This window comes from Triturus cristatus, chromosome 2_1, assembly GCF_964204655.1.
Source record: "Triturus cristatus chromosome 2_1, aTriCri1.1, whole genome shotgun sequence".
NCBI classification, from domain to species: Eukaryota; Metazoa; Chordata; class Amphibia; order Caudata; family Salamandridae; genus Triturus; species Triturus cristatus.
Window position 1 is genome coordinate 438,951,922 of NC_140581.1, and position 20,395 is coordinate 438,972,316.

General features: G+C 47.0%; 1 protein-coding gene across 2 annotated transcripts in view; it reads left to right on the plus strand.

The window, feature by feature from the left end:
* The window catches only part of CENPH (centromere protein H), a 466,689-nt gene that overhangs the window by 247,131 nt on the left and 199,163 nt on the right, over positions 1 to 20,395 (plus strand). For both annotated transcript variants that reach the window (XM_085632190.1, XM_085632197.1), the window contains one exon: positions 13,004 to 13,067. In XM_085632190.1, the coding sequence (XP_085488316.1) occupies positions 13,004 to 13,067 (64 nt within the window). The remainder of the gene's footprint in view (positions 1 to 13,003; positions 13,068 to 20,395) is intronic.

Sequence of the window (20,395 nt, forward strand, 5' to 3'; positions counted from 1 at the left end):
TCTAGACAGACAAACCCAACCAAATTCTGGAAAACAGGATTCTTAGAACAAGCAGCTGCTCTCTGCTCAGTTCCGGAAACCTAAAGCCACCCTTGCCCTCCACACCTGGGTTGGGCCTCCCTAAGGCAGGATATCTGTGTCAGCTCTCGCGCTGGCTCTGTGGTTCCTTGGTTCAGCACCTGCTGGTAGTCTCACGTTGGCTTCGATAAGTGTGCGTTCTCTGTCCTCCGTTCATATCCTGGCCTTAGACCCGGTAGCCCTCACTATCGGCCCTGACCCTGTGCACCTGTATCCGCTCTCTCTAACTCTCGACTCTCTCCCTCCCACCCACCCCCCAGGGGCCCCTTCACTCTCTCCGGCTTTGGAGTCACTGTCTCTCTCCTTTATTCCAGTGCTGCTCTCCAGCTCACGTTCCTTGTACCCAGCTCCCAGCCTAGCCCGTACCTGGCTCTCGGTGCGCCGCTGGTTCCGGTCTCTTCCTGGTCTCGCGCACCTGCAGCCAGGGGTATCAGCCTCTCCCGTGGGATTCAGAGCCGCAAATCTGACTCCAGGCCACACCCTTACCTTGTGTCGTAGGCCGGAGGGAGGAGCCAGGCGCGAGCGAGCGCAGCCGCCAACCCTCCCCGAGAGCACGCGCACGCTGTATCGCACTTATTGGGCACGCGCACTTCAAACAGGGGTGATGAGGTAACCCCGCCAGTGCTTTTCTTTCTCCTTGGCAACTAACTCTCATGCTAATGACCCCGCAGCCTGAGCTCTTTAAGTTTTGAGAATTCTAAGGAGTGAAAACAAATAATTACATTTGATGACATGGCAGAAAATTGTCACATAACCTTTGACATCAATGATACGTATCTGTTACCTTATCTGAATTAGGAAGTCGCCCTTTTTAGGTAATAAAACAATGTATTTGAGTACAAAAATAAAAAAAGTGCTGTTTTCCCTTTTAGCCTTGAAAAAAGTCTCTCAGATTCATTGTCCAAAAGATCAGTATATAAAATCAACATACAATATTAACAAAAAGAGTCATGAACAAAAGTGCCCACTTTCATGGGGCATGTGTAGAACGTAGACGTATCACTCGTTGTATAAACATTGCAATCGAGTAACATAACCTCTCAGTAGATGACTTATGCAAAACCTCAATTACAACCCTGCACTGCCTTAAATCTGCCTGCCTCAAACGTGGTAAAATATAAGCAGACCTCAGTGTTGAATAAAATTTGCAGAAGAGGATAAAGTGCAAGGTGCTTTGTGCAGACAGTCCATCGCCGGGACAAACCGGAAGATTCACAGAGAATGTACCCTGACTCACGTAAGCGACAAGAAAGTGAACAACCCTGTTAAGACACAGTCTTATTAGCAACAAGCATTTACAATGCAATGGTCTCGGCATTGGTAAAGTTAGAGCTATTGGCATTGCTCATGACATTATTTTTGTTTATGTTTTTGTTTTTAAAACATTTAAAGAAACGGCATTGTCATGAGCACTGCCAATAGCTCTAACTTTAACAATGCCAAGACCGTTGCATTGTAAATGCTTGTTTCACATGCAGGACTCTCTGCGTAGAAGTGGACGGATTTTACTAAATTTGCGCGCACAAATCTGGACCCCGCTCCAGGGCACAGGCAGCGCCCTTTGCCATTGACTGACAATCCTGGGGGAGTAAGGCAAGATTTAGTACAGAGCGTCTGTATGTCCATCAGAGTCACAGAGTGTAGCGCTAGTAACAGGAACTGGTCACCAGAGAGCTTGCCTGTCTCTATTATTTTATCTTAGAAAATTAGGAACACATTCTGCTGTTGAGGTTTTAAACATGCCTAGACAGCTGCTACATTTGCACAGATGACTATACTACTATACATTTACAATGCAGTTTACAACACCAGATATATTCTGATGACAATTTAGAATCGTAAATTTTTCGTTTGATTTTTTTTTTTGCTGTGTTATATAGCGCGAAATCGACTCGAAGTAATCAGAGCGCTCTGCGCGAGCACCAGGTGCATTACAGACGGACACATTTATTAGGTCAAGGGACCGTCCGGTCTGCCGAAGGCAGAACCGGAAGTCGGAGATTTAATGATTCTTAGAGTGGCTATTTAGCCCGCCTCTCTTTTTGCTTCTCCTCCATTGGCTGGCTTCCTAAACGGAGGCCAGCCATTGGAGGAGAGAGCCGTCCCTCCAAATAGGCTCCGTCTTTTTCAGATTCGGGGGCGTGTTCCATGCTGTTCTTTCCACTTTTTAGCCACGCCCTTTCTCAGGCGTGTTTTTCTCTCCTCCAGCCAATGGCAAGAGGAGAGAAAAAGAAACACGCTCCCGAATCGGAAAACGCCACTGCGTTTCTCCGAGGCATTTCTGCTTTTCCTCGGAGAAAGGCAGTGGTGTGCTTGTTTATTAAATGATTGTCGTGTGACTGAAATTGCAAGTCAGCACCACTGGCTTTGCCAATGCTTGTCTTTTTTGAAGGCCGGCCAGAAGCCTTCTAACCACGTTCTCGTGTAGCGCCATCCCTTCGCGCTCCCTCTGCATTGAAGACGTTCTCCTGACTGTGTTTCGAGTTTATGTATCCTCGGCATTTACTACGATACGCCACAGTCACAGTGCTGTTTCCACATCTTCTGGCTGGAAAGCACTCCTTCTTTTACCCGTCTCGCTGGTCAATCGTTCCTCCCGTCCTCCAGGTGGCGCACTGTCGTTCCCGACTCGTTGGCCGCCGGCCACTCGCAGCCTGTGTTCTGGGTCCCTCCCTCCGCAGCACCGCCTGAAGCCCCCGGCGCCCCTCTCCCTCCCTGCCCGGCCTGGCCCTTCGCTGCCTCTTGCTACTCCCCGTGCCGCTACTGGGCCGCCTGCCCCTGCGCTCCTGCTGCCTCTTGCCACCGCGGGGAGCAGCCCCCGCCATGCCCGGCCCCGCCGCCGGGAGCAGGGCCCGGGTCTACGCCGAGATGAACAGCCTGAGGAGCCGCGACTATTGGGATTACGAGGCTCACATTCCGAGCTGGGGGTGATAATCCAGCCCACATAGGCCCTCCGCGGCCATGGATATTGCTCTGTGTTATCGGCGGTTGTAGAAATTGATACCTATCCACTGAACACTGGCAGGCTACCAATGTCAGAGATCGGAGGCGACACTGATCACAGATAGGTTGTTAGTTGTTCGCAGCTCCCGATACCACGGATCATATTTATTGCAGACTGCAGCCTCCTACGACATCATTCATTTATACTGACCGCTTCTCCCATTACCTACTGTCAGTATTTGACGCATGGCGAGTAACTAGACATGTTTAAGTAAGTGGGGACGCCGAATATCTCAAATGGTCCCATAGTAGGTCTGGGTGCATCGATGGTTTTTGAGAGGACGTTGTATCGTGCTGTCAATACTATTATGCCATCTGTTGAGGTTTTGAACAGGGTTCCGGGATTTTTTTTTTTTGATCGGGTTACGAGATGTGATGGGATTGAGAGACAGCGTCAGCCTTCAATTTAAGGAATGGATGCTGGGGCACATCACCTAACAAGCATTCTGTTAGGCAAATGGGGGTAAATTCATAATTTGTCATTATAAGAAATTAACAGTTTTCGGGATCGTGTAACCTAATTTACAAGTTCCAGTATTTATCATATTTAGATGATTGTGCCTAATTTAAATATTGCTGTGGAGACTTGTGCACGAAGACTTTTTTTTCTTCTCCCGAAGCGGGTTTTAAAAAGCACGTCCTTGATGCTGAAAATGTATTGCCATTCTTAACTCTAGACAAACTTTAAAACAGTGAATACATTTTACATCATGGCTTCCCAACCTACCTTGTACCACTGCTCATCGCTCTGAAGTGGCCGAAAGGCGAGATTTGCAGCGCTTTCCCAAAACATCACATATATATATCCATGGTGAGAGAGCGAAATCTCAGCACTGAATGTGCTCCCTTGACATTTTTACCACTAAAGATGACTCACAATTTTCCCCTGCCATAGTTCTCTTCTTTCCACAACTGCATTGCAGTTTACCTTTCTTGTGTTTCCTGCTCTTGAAAACATTTTTGAAGCCTCTGTGTTTGAGACAGATTGAAAATTCTGCTTGTATGATGACTTGTTTCGTACTTTGGATCTCACCAATAAGACCGCTTTACCTTTTTCTTGTTTCAGACCTATTGTGTCCAATACAGTGAATATATCCATATTGTGGGCTTTGGCCAGCCCTTTGGGATATATAAGAAGGTTTCGGGTGCTCATTTGTATTTTCTACCTGGCTGGTAGAAGTAAAGTGGTCACTAGCCATGTGTTTTCCAGCAACACAATATCACTACCACAGTAACTATCTCTCACTCTAACACACTACTTAAAAACTTCACTCTCTCTATATCTCACTACCTCACTCTCTCACTACATCACTATCTATTTCTATCTCACTCTCACTACCTCACTATATCACAACACACTCTCAAAACTTCACTACATGACTCTCTCACTACCTCACTATCTCTCACTATACTACACTCTCTCTCACTAACTCTCTACCTCACTCTCTAACTCACTACTCAACTCTCTCTTTCTCACAGCAACACAATATCACTACCACAGTAACTCTCTCACTCTAACACACTACTTAGAAACTTCACTCTCTCTCTATCTCACTACCTCACTTTCTATAACTACATCACTATCTATTTCTATCTCACTCTCACTACCTCACAATATCACAACACACTCTCTCAAAACTTCACTACATCACTCTCTCACTACCTCGCAAATTCACTCTCTCTAACTCACTAATTCACTCGCTCTACCTCACTACCTCACTCTCTCTCTCAAATACACTAAGTCACTTACACTCACTCTTTCACTACCCCACTCTATCTCACTACTTCACTACATCACTCTGTTTCTATCTTAATACCTCACAACATCCCTCACTACCTCACTCTCTTTCACTACCTCAATCTTTCTCTATCTCACAACATCACTCACTGTTTGTATCTCACTACATCAGAAAATACCTCACTCACTAACTCACTCTTTCACTACCTCACTCTCTATCTACCTCACTCTCTATTTCAATACCTCACTCTATCTCACTACCTCACTCTCTCTCTGCTAATGCAATAGGTATCACATATGCAAAAAATAAACTAATGCCAATAGAAATGACAATGCCATTTATTTAGGGATACAAAAATCATTAAAAAAATGAGCAATACCAATAGCTCTACCTAGAATGTTGCCGAGACCATTGCATTGTAAATGCTTGTTGCGTATTGTATCGAACCTTTTCGCAAAGATAAATATCCTCCCCTCCTCACGGTCCTCTTTATCCCTTTGAAATTTTGTTTGCTTTCTTTGCTTTACTACTTCTTCAAGCTTTTCAATTTTGCATATCTCCTCTTTTAATTTTTTCATTTCCGCTGACAAATCAAATTTTTCCAATTCTTTCAATTGTTGCTGTATTTAATTTAGTGCCTTTTCTGTATGTTTAATCAATATGACTACTAATCCAAGTGAGGCGCCTAGTATATTTTCACCCCATTGCTGCCACAGTTCTCCACTTGTATCACATTGGCTCGAAATACTCTTTGTACTGCCACATATTTTTTCAGGGTGAAGACTTCTCACCGCTTGTTTATTGTTGTTTTTTTAAATAATTTCTTCCATTCTCGTAATTTTCTTTTCACGTCCACTTTTTAGTTTTGTGGTTTCCCATCTCCTGATTTTGTTTGTGAACATTGTCCCATGTCTGCATTTCCTTTGGCCTCTCTTAGCTCAATCGTTACTTTTCTATGTTTCTATGAATTATTGTTTAATGGTTAGCAGTATTCTCTGTCATGTTCTTTTATTGATTTTGAATTTGATTTATATTATCGAGGTCATTGCTTTGTGTGTTGACTGCAATCTCGTATTTCACCACTGTGCGCCTTTATCAGTCCCACCCCTGTTCTTGGGGCTTAGGCCAACATTGCGCACCGAGTACCTGGTGCTCTCTTTAGCCACTCTATGCTGATGAAACAATCAACACTTTTGAAACGCTTTCACTACGTGTAGTTCTCAAAATGCCAGAGCCAAATTGTACCCACAGTTTTTTATATTTCTTTCAGCGCTGTGCTTCGCTGCTTACCTACTCTGCTTTGGTTGCCGGCGCTTATACCCTCTTGTTATCGTTTCACACTTTTGCTGCCTTTCGGGTTCCAGCAGGATCCTTCCTTCCTTCATCTCAGTGCATGTAAAGTGGTGGCGGGCGTCCATCCAATTTATTATGTCTCAACTTTGGCCCCTTGATGTGGGTGGATTACGGGCCTCTTCCTTCTTTAATGATGGTGCATTGTCCCTGGCAGGACGACGCCCGCTACTAAATCTCCTAACTTGTCACCAACTGGTGGTAAAAACGAGAGATACTCATGGGAAAAGATTTATCTGCCTAACTTATTTGGGGGGGGGGGGTAGATTGTGTGTGTGTGTGCGCGCGCATGTGTGTGTGTGTGTGCGTGTGCGTGTGTGTGTATATATGTGTGTGTGTGTATATATATATATATATATATATATATATATTACCTACTGGCGGTTGCCAGTAGGTAGTTATAGTTAGGACCTATTTTCCATAGGAAATCCGCAACATTCTATTCCCAATAAGTCTGGCGCCGGTTGACGAATCTTCGCGTAATTTTCCAAACTTTTGGCCCGCTCCGGTCCGCTCCTTTCCTGAAAGTTTCGTGGTGATTCTTCAAGCGGGGGCTAAGAGAAAAGGGGGGGTCCCAAAATGCGTTTTCCCCATGCAATTTCCCATAGGACCTGTTGACACAGCTACAGCCCGAACTGCTGAACGGAATTACACCAAATTTGGCAAAGAGGTAGTAGTCCTCAGTTCAGACTCGTGCCTTTTGCATAAATGGTGTAGATCCGTTCAGTAGTTCCTGAGAAAATTAGAGTAAAAAAGATAGATATATCTATGGCCTCGGAGGATCCGCGCACCCTATGCGCACCGAGCACGCACCCTCCCGATCACACGCTGAATGCTAATTGGCTGTCAAGTGTTTGTCTACATTCGAAACCAGGAACTGTTGGCAGCCACTTTGTGCCTCGGTAGAAGCAAGGCTGATTTAGTAAGGGAAATAAGTGTGTGAAAGATGTAAAGGGGTAGAAATACACTGACCCTCTAGTGTTGCTTAGGGGGTCCCAGAAGGACCCCCTGGGGCCCCCTTTTTTTTTTTTTTTTTTTTTTAAACGGCGAAATGCACAGGGTACGCGGAATCGGCCAAAAAAATAAAAACCTGAAGCGCGGGCTTCCACGCTTCGTTAATAATTGTAATAAATGTAATTCACGAAGATATAGCATTAGGAGGGATGATAACCCAGGTTTACGACTTAGTGGAAACAAAATCTTTCAAAATTGTGGGAAAAACTGAATCAGGTGGACATAGACATAAAAAAAACTTGGCCGTAATAAGGGGGACAGACAGGCGAACAGTGCTGAAATTGTAGATTTGAGAACACCGGCAGATAGTAATCCTCCTGTAACTCAAAACCGAGAAGGTAGACGTGAAAGTTCTAGCGGTACCACAGTAAATGATAGGAAAAGAGTAACACACGATTTATGTAACGGATTAAAGCTAACCGGTACCCATGGTGCGCAAAAACTAAGTTTAGATGTAGGAACCACATTGAGTACCACACATAAGAACGTGAGAGCTGATTTCAGTAATAACTGTCCTACATTTATTGCGGATGTCTTGAACTCGCCCCCTGCCTCATGCCCCTACATTTTAATTTTGGCTGGCGTACCTGCCCTTAGGGAGGAGCAAAGAGAGACATGGAGTGACCTGCGTAACAAGACCATAGACTGGTTGACAGAGCACAAAGGGTTTCACCCTTTATGTGCAAAAGAGATTTTAATGGTCCGGAGAGTGGGGTGGTTAGGCCAGTCTATTAAATGCATTGAGGGCGACTGTGTAGTGATTAATTTCCCTAGACCACAGTTGGTTCGTCGTATATTGAGCTGTTGTGAGCCAAAACAAATATTTAATACTAGCATCTGTGTACTTCCTTTAGGATATTTTTACAAACCAAAATTGACCCTTTGGTAAACAGACCTACTCCGATCTTGATGTCCAACAGGTTCCAGGTGATGTCAGACCTGGATGAACAGAACTGACAATTATTTGGATTACACCAAGAAGTGACGTTTGCTGAAAAGACTTTTGCTTTGAATCACATGCCAATTGTTAAAAATCTAAATACAAGTGATATCGTTATGGCAAATGAAGAAATAGAGGCTAGTATTCGAAATAATTATGTTACTCTCTTTGAGGACAAAGGTGTATGTCATGACGCTATAAATGCACTTGCCACTTCAACATTTGAGGGAAATAGGACAATGGTGGATGCTCCTCATTTATTGCAGAATAATGGAAGAGATATTGGCAATGAATGTATAAACATTAATGATGTAGTTGAATATCACAGAGCTTCAATCCCGGAAAATGTAAAAGCAGGCCTACCCGGTGAACTAAGTATGGAAAAATGACAAAATTAGTTAATATTAAGCTCGTGGAACATTGCAGGCCTGAAAAGAAACCAGGAGGACGAAATGTGGCAGGAGTATATTGGTCAAAATGAAATAAGTTTACTCCAAGAAACATGTTGGAAATACCCCATAAAGTAGGATATAAAACTTGTTACTGCTATCCCATACCTCAGGGTGCCTTGTTATTTGGGTAAAAGTTAGCCTAGGTATAGATATAAAACAATTGGAATTTTCGACCCAGGATATCCTTGGGGTAAAAATCCCAATATCTAAGATAAAAGATCTATATATAATAAACATCTATAGTTGACCTGGCATAGCGAGTAAGGAGTCTGAGGTTATCGAACAGCTAGACCAATTTTAACCTCTGTCAACTCTAGGGTTGAGGTAATTGTGGGAGGGGATTTTAACCGTAAATTTGAACCAGTGGTAGGATTCGAAAACATCTTCGAAGACTAAGATATGGTAAACAATATTCCTGAGTTAAATAGTAGTCCAGTAGTATCCTGTACAACCGCAGTTGCACAGCTAACAAGACTGGTCCCGGGACATGGTCTTTGTGCCTGTAATGGCAGGCTGCCATCTGATAGTCCGAATGCTCCCACATTTAGTAGGGGTAAGTCAAAGAGCTATATAGATTATATACTGGTATCTATCACACTATGGCCTACTCTTTGTGATTTGAAAATCGATGATAGATCTGAGAGTGACCACTATCCACTGTGTTTGACGCTTGCTGCCGATCTTTTCCAGCCAGCTATTTTGATGACTGGAGATAACATTGAAGATAACATTGAAGATGGGATCGAACCATTATTAACATACAAACGTAGAGCTTTAAAGTGGCACTCTATAGGGGGAAACGAGGTGGCTATGAGACAGATCTATGAAACGTTTGTAAAAAAAAAATTCCCCGTATATAGGTTTACCAGCTGCAGAGATCCCAATTATGAAAATACACCAAGACTTGGTAGAGTCCCTTACCCCAATATTAAGTAGGATTTCCAAGAAATGCAAACAAGCATTGGCATAGCCAATAGGTCTCGCCTTTGGGACCTTATAAGTGTTTAGCCATGCAACAGTTGATGTTGTTGCACCAAGGATATTTTACTGCAAAACTAAATACTTATAAGGTTCCAAAGGCGAGACCTATTGGCTATGCCAATGCTTGTTTAGTCTGTAAGCACTATTCTCTTTAATGAGTTTCTCCTACTGCAGGCACGACAGGCTTTCCTGCAACATTGAGCGCCATGCGCGCTTTAACTTTCCGAGGAGCCCGGGACAACAGCAGCCGCTTCTTTGAAAGGGTCTCGCATTTACAAGAGTTTGAGCTATTGGTATTGTAAATGGCAATGCCTTTTATGTATGTGTTAATTATCAAAACAGATCAAAGGCATTGTCATTTACAATGCCAATAGCTTAAACTCTCACAAATGCGAGACCTATTGCATTGCAAATGCTTTTTAAAAATGTTTGAAGTACTCAGTTCATTGCGCCATCATAATTGGTGACGTGGCATTATATCAAATTACTAAATAAATAAATCTTGCCTTTTCACCCATATATCTTTGCCAATGTTTTTGCTGATATTGCAGCAACTAGAATAAATATGAAAGGGGGGAAAACGTAATAATTTGTATGCATATATGCGTCATGATGCTATGACGGGCTAAGAGGATGTCATACGCAGGTAAATGTGTCAGCATGCTTGCACGTGCATACAGCATGACTCGGGCACAATTATATGGTTTTTTTTCTTATTCATGATTCCAAGACGGCAGGATCTGAGCACGACGAAAATAGAAACATAACGAGATCTAATTTTAATACAGAGAATGTGGCTACGGGCTAGAGCTGCAAATGAGGTTCGAATCCCGGCCTCCACTCAACACTGTGTGATATTTGGAAAATCTCTTAATTGCGTGCCTCAAAACATGTGTAACTCCTGGCTATCAAGTCAAATGTCCGGTTCTCGAGTAAAGCGCGCCGATGCTCCTGGGCCAAGTTTACGCTATATCAAAAAGCTGTAAAATAAGGTGTTAAAGTAAGACACATTAGGCACATAAGGAGATTACAGATAAAGGGACTTCGCAGAGAGTAGAAAACAGAATGTTTAGTTACAGAAAGAAGAAATGCAAGGACTTTAGGAGATAGAAGGGATCTTACGGAAGCGCCAATCCAAACAATATTGGTTTTTAGTCTGATGTTCTTAAATATTCTTCCTGTTCTGTAATTAAAAAAATGTATAAAATGCAAATGGCGGACTAGTTAAAAACACATATGCCACGGTATTACATTTTCAAATCCATCAATTAATTAATGTTTCTTTTATGTCTCTTCAGGCAGGCACTTACAGAGACTTAGAAGCAATAATAGGGGAGAAGACCACATTGGAGGAGGGGGGGGCTTTTAGACAGTAAGTCATTCAATCATGCAGTGCGAGGGGCGTACACAAACAGAAAGAAGCATACACGAAGGCAAAAACCTGCCTGCAGTCAGAAGCAGACGCAATAAAAAGACTGAGGCGGGAAAAAAAACAGGCACTCATGTAGAAGCAGGAGCCATTCAGTAGTCCGAAGCAGGCATGAAGGAAGCCAGACATTCAGATCCCCGCACAGCCATAAAAGCCTAGGAGCAGTCAGACGAGGGGCTTCTGGCAGTCTGAGGCAGGCAGGCAGACACAGACCGAGAACAAGGTGCAAGCTGTGAACCCCCTGCAGAAGCAGGTACACAGACAGAGCAGAATAGGCAGACGGGTAGATGCAGGCACCATGAGGTAGCCAGAAGCAGGCATGAACTAAGTCAGATCAAGCATGGGAGAAGTCGCAGGGGAATCACAGGTACAGACGGATGCAAACACTCAGGCAGTCACAGATATTCAGACTGGCAGACACGTGCACATCCGTGAAGGCCTGGGAGCAGTCAGACGAGGGGCTTCTGACCTGCAGTCTGAGGCAGGCAGGCAGGCAGGCAGCCAGCCAGACTGACACAGACCCAGAAACAGACGCCAGCTGTGAGCACCCTGCTGCAGCCCGCTTGAGGTAACCACGTTTTTAGGAATGCCCCAGAAATGTTGTAATTACGTCTGGTCGGTGGGTCCCCTCCGGTCAGCAGAAGGCAGGCAGGATGGGGTCCTGTTTCACCCCTCTTGACGGGGGTGAATATTTGATTCTACCCAGATCTCTTGGGGGGGGGGGGGGGGGAGAGGTTGAATGTTTGATTCATTCAGCATTCTGTCCATCATTTGTTGCTGCAGCACTGTTTGCCCTAAGTGGGATGGGTATGCCCAGACGTGGGGCCCTTGCTCGCTGTGCCACTGGATTCAAGCTAGTCTGGCTGATGAGGGAGGGGCGTTACCCTGAAATCGGTCCCAGGATGCTGGTTTCCGGTCCAGGGAGGCCACGGCTTGGCGGTTTTGGCTGGACTTTTCCCATGAGGAACAGGTTAAAGACTGATTTGCATATGGCTGGGTCCAAATCTGGGTGGCGTAGTGAGTGAAAGAACAATGGATTTAACCTAGATCTTTTGACTGGAGGTGAATGTTTTTTTCATTCAGCATTCTGTCCATTATTTGTTGCTGCAGCACGAATACTGAGCAAGGGCAGAAGGTTTTGGTCCTCATTTAGGTGAACAATTCCACTATAGCCACTTCTATACTCCAATACCATCAGAGACAGCAGAAATGAGCCTTGCTGCAACATCCTCTGTGGCCCAGCATACTGGCTAATTGAGGACTTGGCTAAATGATGGAGAAGCAAGCCACCACATTTAACTTTCACTCCTCTCTCACATTGCGGCCCTAAGGCACTGGTTTCTGCCATCATTGTGGCCCCTACGGCCTCTGACATTAAGATTCTGTGTCTTTCAGTCTTAGTTCTACTACGTTTTCGCTCACTTTTGGGATAGTTGGGAACAATGTCAACCCCTATTTGTCTCTCAGTTAAAAGAAGACCATTGGCCAGTGGGCAATGATTGTTACTATTTATGAAGTATATTAGAAAATAAGCACAACTTCTGAAAGTGAGTTATATGTGATTCTCAGAATATGCTCAAAGCTTTCTTGCTGTTGGTTCGGATTATTTAGTAAAATGCTGTGATGGCTCAGCAAGTAGAGTCGCATGAGGTTTATGTGAGCAGAGTGAGTTCAAAGAAACTTCACTGGCATTAGTCTTTTGTTTTATTTGTCAAACACAGACTGAGAAACTTAACATTTGTCTTTCCTACGAACTATAACACCATTTACTTGAAAACAGCATGTTGATGTTGAAAATATTTCCTTTTAGGACCTTGACTTTATGGTGCTTTAAACTTCCCAAATGATGTTTAAAAACTGGTGCCAGATTTCCAATGAAAATCTGTAAATCCTATTTCATTCGAGGGACCTTGCCTATCTACTGGTGTATGATATCTCACTTGAGTGAATTGTGTTGTTTTAATGTCACACTTTGTTAAAATTCTACTGCCTCAACAAGTTTTTTGTTTGTTATTAGGTTGATCTTGAACACAATGAAGCACACCCTGAACCTGTGTTCTTCAATACTTCAGTCACAAGAGGTAAGTATGATGAACTCTGCTATTGGGACACAGTACTGTGTTCTTTCTACGTAGAGAGCAGTGAGCATGCTACATTTACCCTTCTATGTTTGTCCAAATATATTTAAATGAAAAACAGTAATTTAAGAGGACACTCAAGCAAGGAAAGGCATAGTATCTGTGAATACCCCATACATCAACTGGGGATTCTACATCCCCAAGCTGAAAATGTGAGTATGCGTATGCATTTGTTTGGATACAGACTCATCTGCTAGCCACATTATTACCCTCTGAGTTTCTAACATCCTGAAAATATTGTTTGAGTTTTGATGTATGCTGTGTCATTTAAACATTTCATTAATCTCGCAATGTGGCAGGAAACTGAGACGCGTTTACATTTTAGTACTATGACATATAGCAAAAACAGTGAAGTGTTTTTCAGTTGAGGTAAAAAAACAAACACCTCAGATCAGACTGGATAGAGAGGTTGACTTCTTTTTTTTTTTTTAAAGATGTCTTGCTTAGCACGAAATAGCTCTTACTTTTCCATCATTAGTTCCTTTATTAATATTTTTTCTCACCGAATAAATCTGCCTCTATGCTGGATCCTGGAAAACCTCTTCAAAAGAGGGAAAAAAAACTCTTCAATGATTGTTTTAAAAAAAGATATCATTTTATTGGATTTTTTACAGGTCACATTAGTGAGAATAAATGCCTCGTACAGGATATAAAACTTCAATTATCAAAATAAATAGTGCCCATTTTATTTTGTATCTTTACCTCCTACTTTTACCTGTTACCTTAAATATCTGTGTTTTCCACACCTACTCCAAGTCATGCGAGGAGTGTGCCCTGTTGCACCTGAAAACGATCCAGGAATGTTAAGCCAAGGACCCTTTAATAAGGGCTGCTCCCGCTTGAAGTCATGGACACAGACTCAGTCCTGCGACAACTCGTCTTTGAAGTCCAAGTCTTTGGGGAAGTCAATATCAAAGAAAAAACACAAGAAGTTGAAGCAAGCCTCATCGCAACCCGCCACTTTCCATCTGAGAAATTGTAAGAGAAGAATTTAATGAATTCAGGAAGGCTTCTAGTTGGGTTACCATTGGTGGGGTCCACCCTCAATGTTATGTTAAGAGTTTATAAGCACTCAAATACCTAAAAGGTGTTCTGCTGCTAAAAGAGTTATGACAACCCTACTCAGAGCTCTAAGACAAACATAGGAAACTGAAAACCTAGCAATGATCAGTCCCTGCGGAGAAATCTTCTCAATCTTGATAGGAGTAGTATTTCACAAATTCACAGATTCCACCGAAAAAAGCCCTGCTGCCTTTACTGGCCCAATAGAATTTGGGAACTGAAAGAATTTAGGTATCCTTCTGGCATTGAGACAGATTTGTGGCGTAGATATTGAATTTCTTTTCCTCTAATATAGTGGTCTGGAATTATGAATGGTCTTGTGGTCTGCAGAGAGATTTAAAAGTGATCATCTTTGATACAGGAAGCCAATATAGCAAATGCAAGGCAGAAGCGAGCTAAGGGCTGGTCTAGCATCAATGTTTTGAATACGCAGGAGCTTATTGACCACTCCCAGCGGTGCACCCAGAAAAAGAGCATTGCAGTAATTAGCGAGACTAAGAATAGTCGCTTGGACCACAATCCAGGTGACCTGACTAGATAGAAGGTGGGCAATTTTCCCTAGCACACGCAACAAAAGAAAACAGGAGGAGGTCACATAGTTACCCTGATTTCCGAAAGTCAGATTCTTATCCACAGGACATTTTGACAGATTTTGCTGGGTTTGAGGAGTCAGACCAGGATGGAGGCCAGAACATAGATGGAATGAATCAAGCCGGAGAGATGTGGGTAATCCAGAGGAACTCTGTCTTTATAGATTTGCACTTCAGGACATTGAGTTGCTGCCAGGAAGTAACAGCAGTCTTACAGTGATGGAATGACTCAAGAAGGGTCAACCATTTCCTGTCTGAGTCAATGAGGAATTCAGTGTCATCGGTGTAATTCACACAAATGACAACAAAAGAGCTAACTAAAGTGGCCAGAGCACGAATGTAAATATTGAAAAGGGTGAGTCTTGGAGCAGGTCCCTGCTGGATGCCTTGCCCCATTGCCTTTAGGGCCAACACAAATGGAGGCAGGTAAACTGCTTGGTGCCAATCAATCAATCATGACATTTGTATAGCGCGCTACTCACCCGCGAGGGTCTCAAGGCGCTGGGAGGGGGGTGCCGCTACTGCTCGAAAAGCCAGGTCTTGAGGTGCTTCCTGAAGGAGAGATGGTCCTGGGTCAGACGAAGGCGGTGGGGAGGGAGTTCCACGTCTTGGCCGCCAGTTAGGAGAAAGATCTTCCTCCGGTGGTGGTTCTGCGAATCCGTGGGACGGTGGCGAGGGCGAGGCTGGCGGAGCGGAGCTGGCGGGTAGGTGTGTAGAACGTGAGGCGGTTATTGAGGTATTCGGGGCCCGTGTCGTGGAGAGCGTTGTGTGCGTGAGTGAGGAGTCTGAAGGTGATCCTCTTGCTGACGGGGAGCCAGTGCAGGTCTCTCAGGTGAGCAGAGATGTGTCTGTGTCGGGGAATGTCCAGGATGAGTCGTGCAGCTGCGTTCTGAATGCGCTGGAGTCTTTGCTGTAGTTTGGCAGTGGTCCCAGCGTAGAGGGCGTTCCCGTAGTCTAGTCGGCTGGTGACGAGGGCCTGGGTGACTGTCTTCCTGGTTCCAGTGGGAACCACCAGAAGATCTTTCGGAGCATGCGGAGGGTGTTGAAGCAGGAAGATGTAACGGCGTTGGCTTGCTTGGTCATCATGAGGGAGGAGTCAAGGATGAAACCCAGGTTGCGTGCGTGGTCCGTGGGCGGTGCCCAGAGCAGGGGGCCACCAGGAGTCGTCCCAGGCGGAGGTCCGAGGATCAGGACTTCTGTTTTGTCTGAGTTCAGCTTCAGACGGCTGAGCTTCATCCATTCCGCGACGTCTTTCATTCCTTCCTGGAAGCTGGCTCTGGCGGTGGCGGGGTCGTTGGTGAGGGAGAGGATCATTTGGGTGTCGTCGGCGTAGGAGATGTTGAGGTTGTGTTTGCGAGCGATGGCTGCGAGGGGTTTCAAGTAGACATTGAAGAGGGTGGGGCTGAGCGAGGATCCTTGGGGTACGCCGCAGATGATCTTGGTGGCCGCTTCGCGGAAGGGCGGGAGACGGACTCTCTGAGTTCTGTCGGAGAGGAAGGAGGTGATTCATTCCAGGGCCTTCCCTTGGATCCCGGCGTGGTGGAGGCGGGTGGTCAGGGTGCGATGGCAGACGGTGTCGAATGCGGCCGACAAGTCGAGGAGGATGAGGGCGGCAGTTTCGCCGTTGTCGAGCAGGGTCCTGATGTTGTCGGTGGCTGCGATGAGGGCAGTCTCGGTGCTGTGGTTCGCTCGGAATCCGGACTGCGATGAGTCGAGGGAGCCGTTCGTCTCGAGGAAGGTGGTCAGCTGTTTGTTGACGGTTTTCTCGATGACTTTAGCGGGGAAGGGGAGGAGCGAGATGGACGGAAGTTCTTGAGGTCTGTGGGGTCCGCGGTGGGTTTCTTCAGGAGGGCGCTGATCTCTGCATGCTTCCAGCTCTCCGGGAATGTGACGGATGTGAAGGAGTTGTTAATGATGTCCCGGAGATGGGGTGCGATGATGGGGTCGGCTTTGTTGAAGATGTGGTGTGGGCAGGGGTAGGCTGGGGAGCCGGAGTGGATGGTGTTCATCATGAGGGTGGTGTCTTCCGTGCTGACCGCGTTCCAGGTGCACAGGGTGGTGGTGGGGGGCGTTGGTTCGGTGGCTGGGTATGTAGTCTGAGCGCCGAAGCTGTCGTGTATATCGGCGATCTTGCGGTGGAAGAACGTGGCGAGTGAGTCGCAGAGTTCTTGCGATGAAGTGATGTCGTTGTTGCTGGCGCTGGGGTAGGAGAGCTCTTTGACGATGCTGAAGAGTTCTTTGCTGTTGTGGGTGTTGTTGTCCAGTCGGTCTCTGAATGATGTCCTTTTGGTGGTGCGGATCAGATGGTGGTGTTTGCGGATGGCGTTCTTGAGGGCTGTCATGTTTTCTGTTGACTGGTCGTGGCGCCAGGCTTTTTCGAGGGTACGGCAGGATTTCTTGTAGTCGGTGAACCATGAGGCTTTCTTGCTGTCGGGATTGCTTGGAGGGTTCTTCAGTGGTGCAAGGGCGTCGGTGCAGTTGGTGATCCACTGTGTGAGGTTGCGGGCTGCTTCGTTGGGGTCCGTAGTGTTGGTGGGTTGATTTTGGCTCAGGGAGGTGGTGAGCTGGTCGGTGGTGATCTTGCTCCAGCATCTACGGGGGGCTTTCTGCGGGCGGAGGTGAGTCGTGGTTTTCCTGAGGTTGAAGTGGATTCAGCTGTGATCGGTCCAGTGCAGTCTGGTGGAGTGGCTAAGGAGATGTGGTTGCTCGAGGAGAAGATGAGGTCAATCGTGTGGCCGGCATAGTGGGTGGGGGTGTTGACCTGTTGCTTGAGGCCGAGGTTGTCTAGCAGGGTGGTGGTGTCGTTGTCCTTGTTGTTCTCCAGGTGGAAGTTGAGGTCCCCTAGGAGGATGTAGTCGGAGGAGGCGAGGGCAAGCGGGCTGATGAAGTCTGCGATGGCTTCGCTGAATTGTGTGCGTGGTCCCGGAGGTCTGTAGATGAGAGTCCCTCTGAGGGTGGTCTTGGGGTCGGTGTGTATCTGGAAGTGAAGAAGCTCGGCGGTGGTGAGGGTGTCGTCGGTGTTGGTCGTGATGCGGATGGTGTTTCTGTAGACAATGGGGATGCCACTTCTGGCTTGGTTGACGCGGTCCCTCCGGGTGATCTTATAGCCGTCCGGGATGGCTATGGCTATGGCTATGTCGGGGGATGAGGAGGCGTTCATCCAGGTTTCCGTGAGGAAGGCGACGTCTGGCGCTGTTGTGTCGAGGAGGTCCCAGAGTTCTACGGCATGCTTGTGGACGGAGCGGGTGTTGAGCAGGATGCACTTGAGGTTTTTGTTGTTGGCGCCTGTTCTGGCAGGCTCGGTGCAGGTCCGAAGGCAGGTGAACTTGCAGGCGTGACAGGTGAAGATTCCATGGGTGCGTTTCGGGGTGGCTTGGTAGCAGGCTGGCTGTCGGTTGGTGTTGAGTGCGTGGAGGGCGGCGGCGTCGTATCTCCGTCGGGTGGGTTGGCTCTGGCGAGGGCCAGGGGTCCTGGCACTGGGCGCGGACCAGGCACGGACGGGCGCAGACAGGCTTGCCTTTGGCACGCCTTCGGTGCGCCGGCGGCGCGCCCGCTGCGCGCGTCTGCTGCGCTTCCGCGCGGCGCCCTCCATAAGAGGCCAAGTGGGAGGGAGGAGCAGCTGGGAGGCGGGAGCGGGGCGGCCAATGGGCGAGGGTACAGAAGGAAAAAGGGGGCGGGGTCGCGGGGAGCAACGGCGGGGAGCGGGAGGGGGCAGGAAAAAATAATAACCAGAAGTGGGAGAAAAATGCGGAGCAACAGAGCAGAAGCGCGAAAACAGGTACCAGGGGCACACCAGCGGCGAACCCTAGGCAGCAGCAGCAGTAGGGCAGACACGGGCACCAGGAGGAGCCGTGTGGCGTGGGGAGTGACCTGAGGTCAGGTCACACTCACTGCCGCGCGGCGCCATCCATAAGAGGCCAAGTGGGAGGGAGGAGCAGCTGGGAGGCGGGAGCGGGGCGGCCAATGGGCGAGGGCACAGGGTACAGAAGGAAAAAGGGGGCGGGGTCGCGGGGAGCAGCGGCGGGAAGCGGCGAGCGGGAGGGGGCAGGAAAAAATAATAACAACCAGAAGTGGGAGAAAAATGCGGAGCAACAGAGCAGAAGCGAGAAAACAGGTACCAGGGGCACACCAGTGGTGAACCCTAGGCAGCAGCAGTAGTAGGGCAGACACGGCCACCAGGAGGAGCCGTGCGGCATGGGGAGTGACCCGAGGTCAGGTCACTCTATATAGGCTTTGCACCACTCGTAAGCTGTCCCACCAATACCAACCTCAGTGAGTCTGGGTAAAAGGATGGAGTGGGACTCTGTCGAAGGCGGCACACAAATCAAGAAGTACTAAGGCAACAGAATCTTCCATGTCTACTTACATTCTCAGTGCTGTGTGTGCGCCTCCTGAACCCGTCCAGGTTTATCTCAGACTCCACACCCGGCACCATGATCTATGAGGGTTCCTGCCTGTCCCTCTCTAAACCAAATCCGTTGTGACGTTGGCCGAAGCAGCGTGCAAGTTTAGTTCCTTTACAGTCGTACCCCATACACTCTTACTCTGATAAAACAGTAGCCTTGTCTGGGAACCGCCCCTATTGCTCCACCACTTATTCGGATCAGACTTTGACCAGAGCCTGTCAGGTTTTGTGATGGTGGTGTTGGTGGGGACGAATTTGGCACACAATCTGATGATGACAAATTTTATATGGACCTGCAAGAGGCCAGTAGGCTGAACTGTACCCCTGTCACGGGGCCAGTCTCTCCCCCTGATCCTTCCATGGAAGAGTCCATCCCATTTGCCGTAGTTATTAGAAGGGTGGCAAAGTATTAGACCTACCGTTGCCTTCTGTTGATGTAAAGACAAGCATACTTACAGAGGTGTTACAACTGGGTGTTACAACCCTCAGCTTCTTCCTGCACAAGGACAAATTGAGGTTGATCACGCTGGTCCAGGTTCTAGCTACCCTGATTCAGGATACTGGATGGTGGCGTTGGACCTGCTGGATTTATTACCATTTCCCAGTCCTGCAGGCCCTCTGGCGCCCCCTGCAGTTCAAGGTGGGCCACAAGCATTTTGAGTTTGCAGTGCTCCCTTCTGGACTCACCATTGTTGGTGTTCAGGAAAGTGATGTCAATATTGGCATCATACCTTTGGAGGTCGGGGGTACCAGACTTCATACCTTCCCTCCGGATGAGCGAGTTTAGGACATTCAGGCTATGATCCTAATGTTACAGCCTCAGTCCTAGATCTCAGTTAGGGTGGCATTGAGAATTTTTGCCAGGTGGCACATACCGTCTCTTCAGTGGGATCTGCTGGCTGTGGGCCCATCACCAAGGAAACCTATCGGACTTCATCCAGGTTTCAGACTAGACTGCAAAATATCTTCAGTGGAGGTTGCTCAACCCCACTTAGACCATTCGCAGACCCTCATCCCATCCCCACCCAGAGCTGACGGTGGTTACAGATGCATCACTTCTCAGTTTGGACCATTATCTGGGAAAGGTGGAGATCAGAGGACTACGTCTTCGGCAGCGACCCATCTCCATATCAACCTGTTGGAGTTGCAGGCTATTCGTTAGGCGTCCATTAAAGGGGGGCTTATTGAGGTTCTCACAGACAACACCATCACCA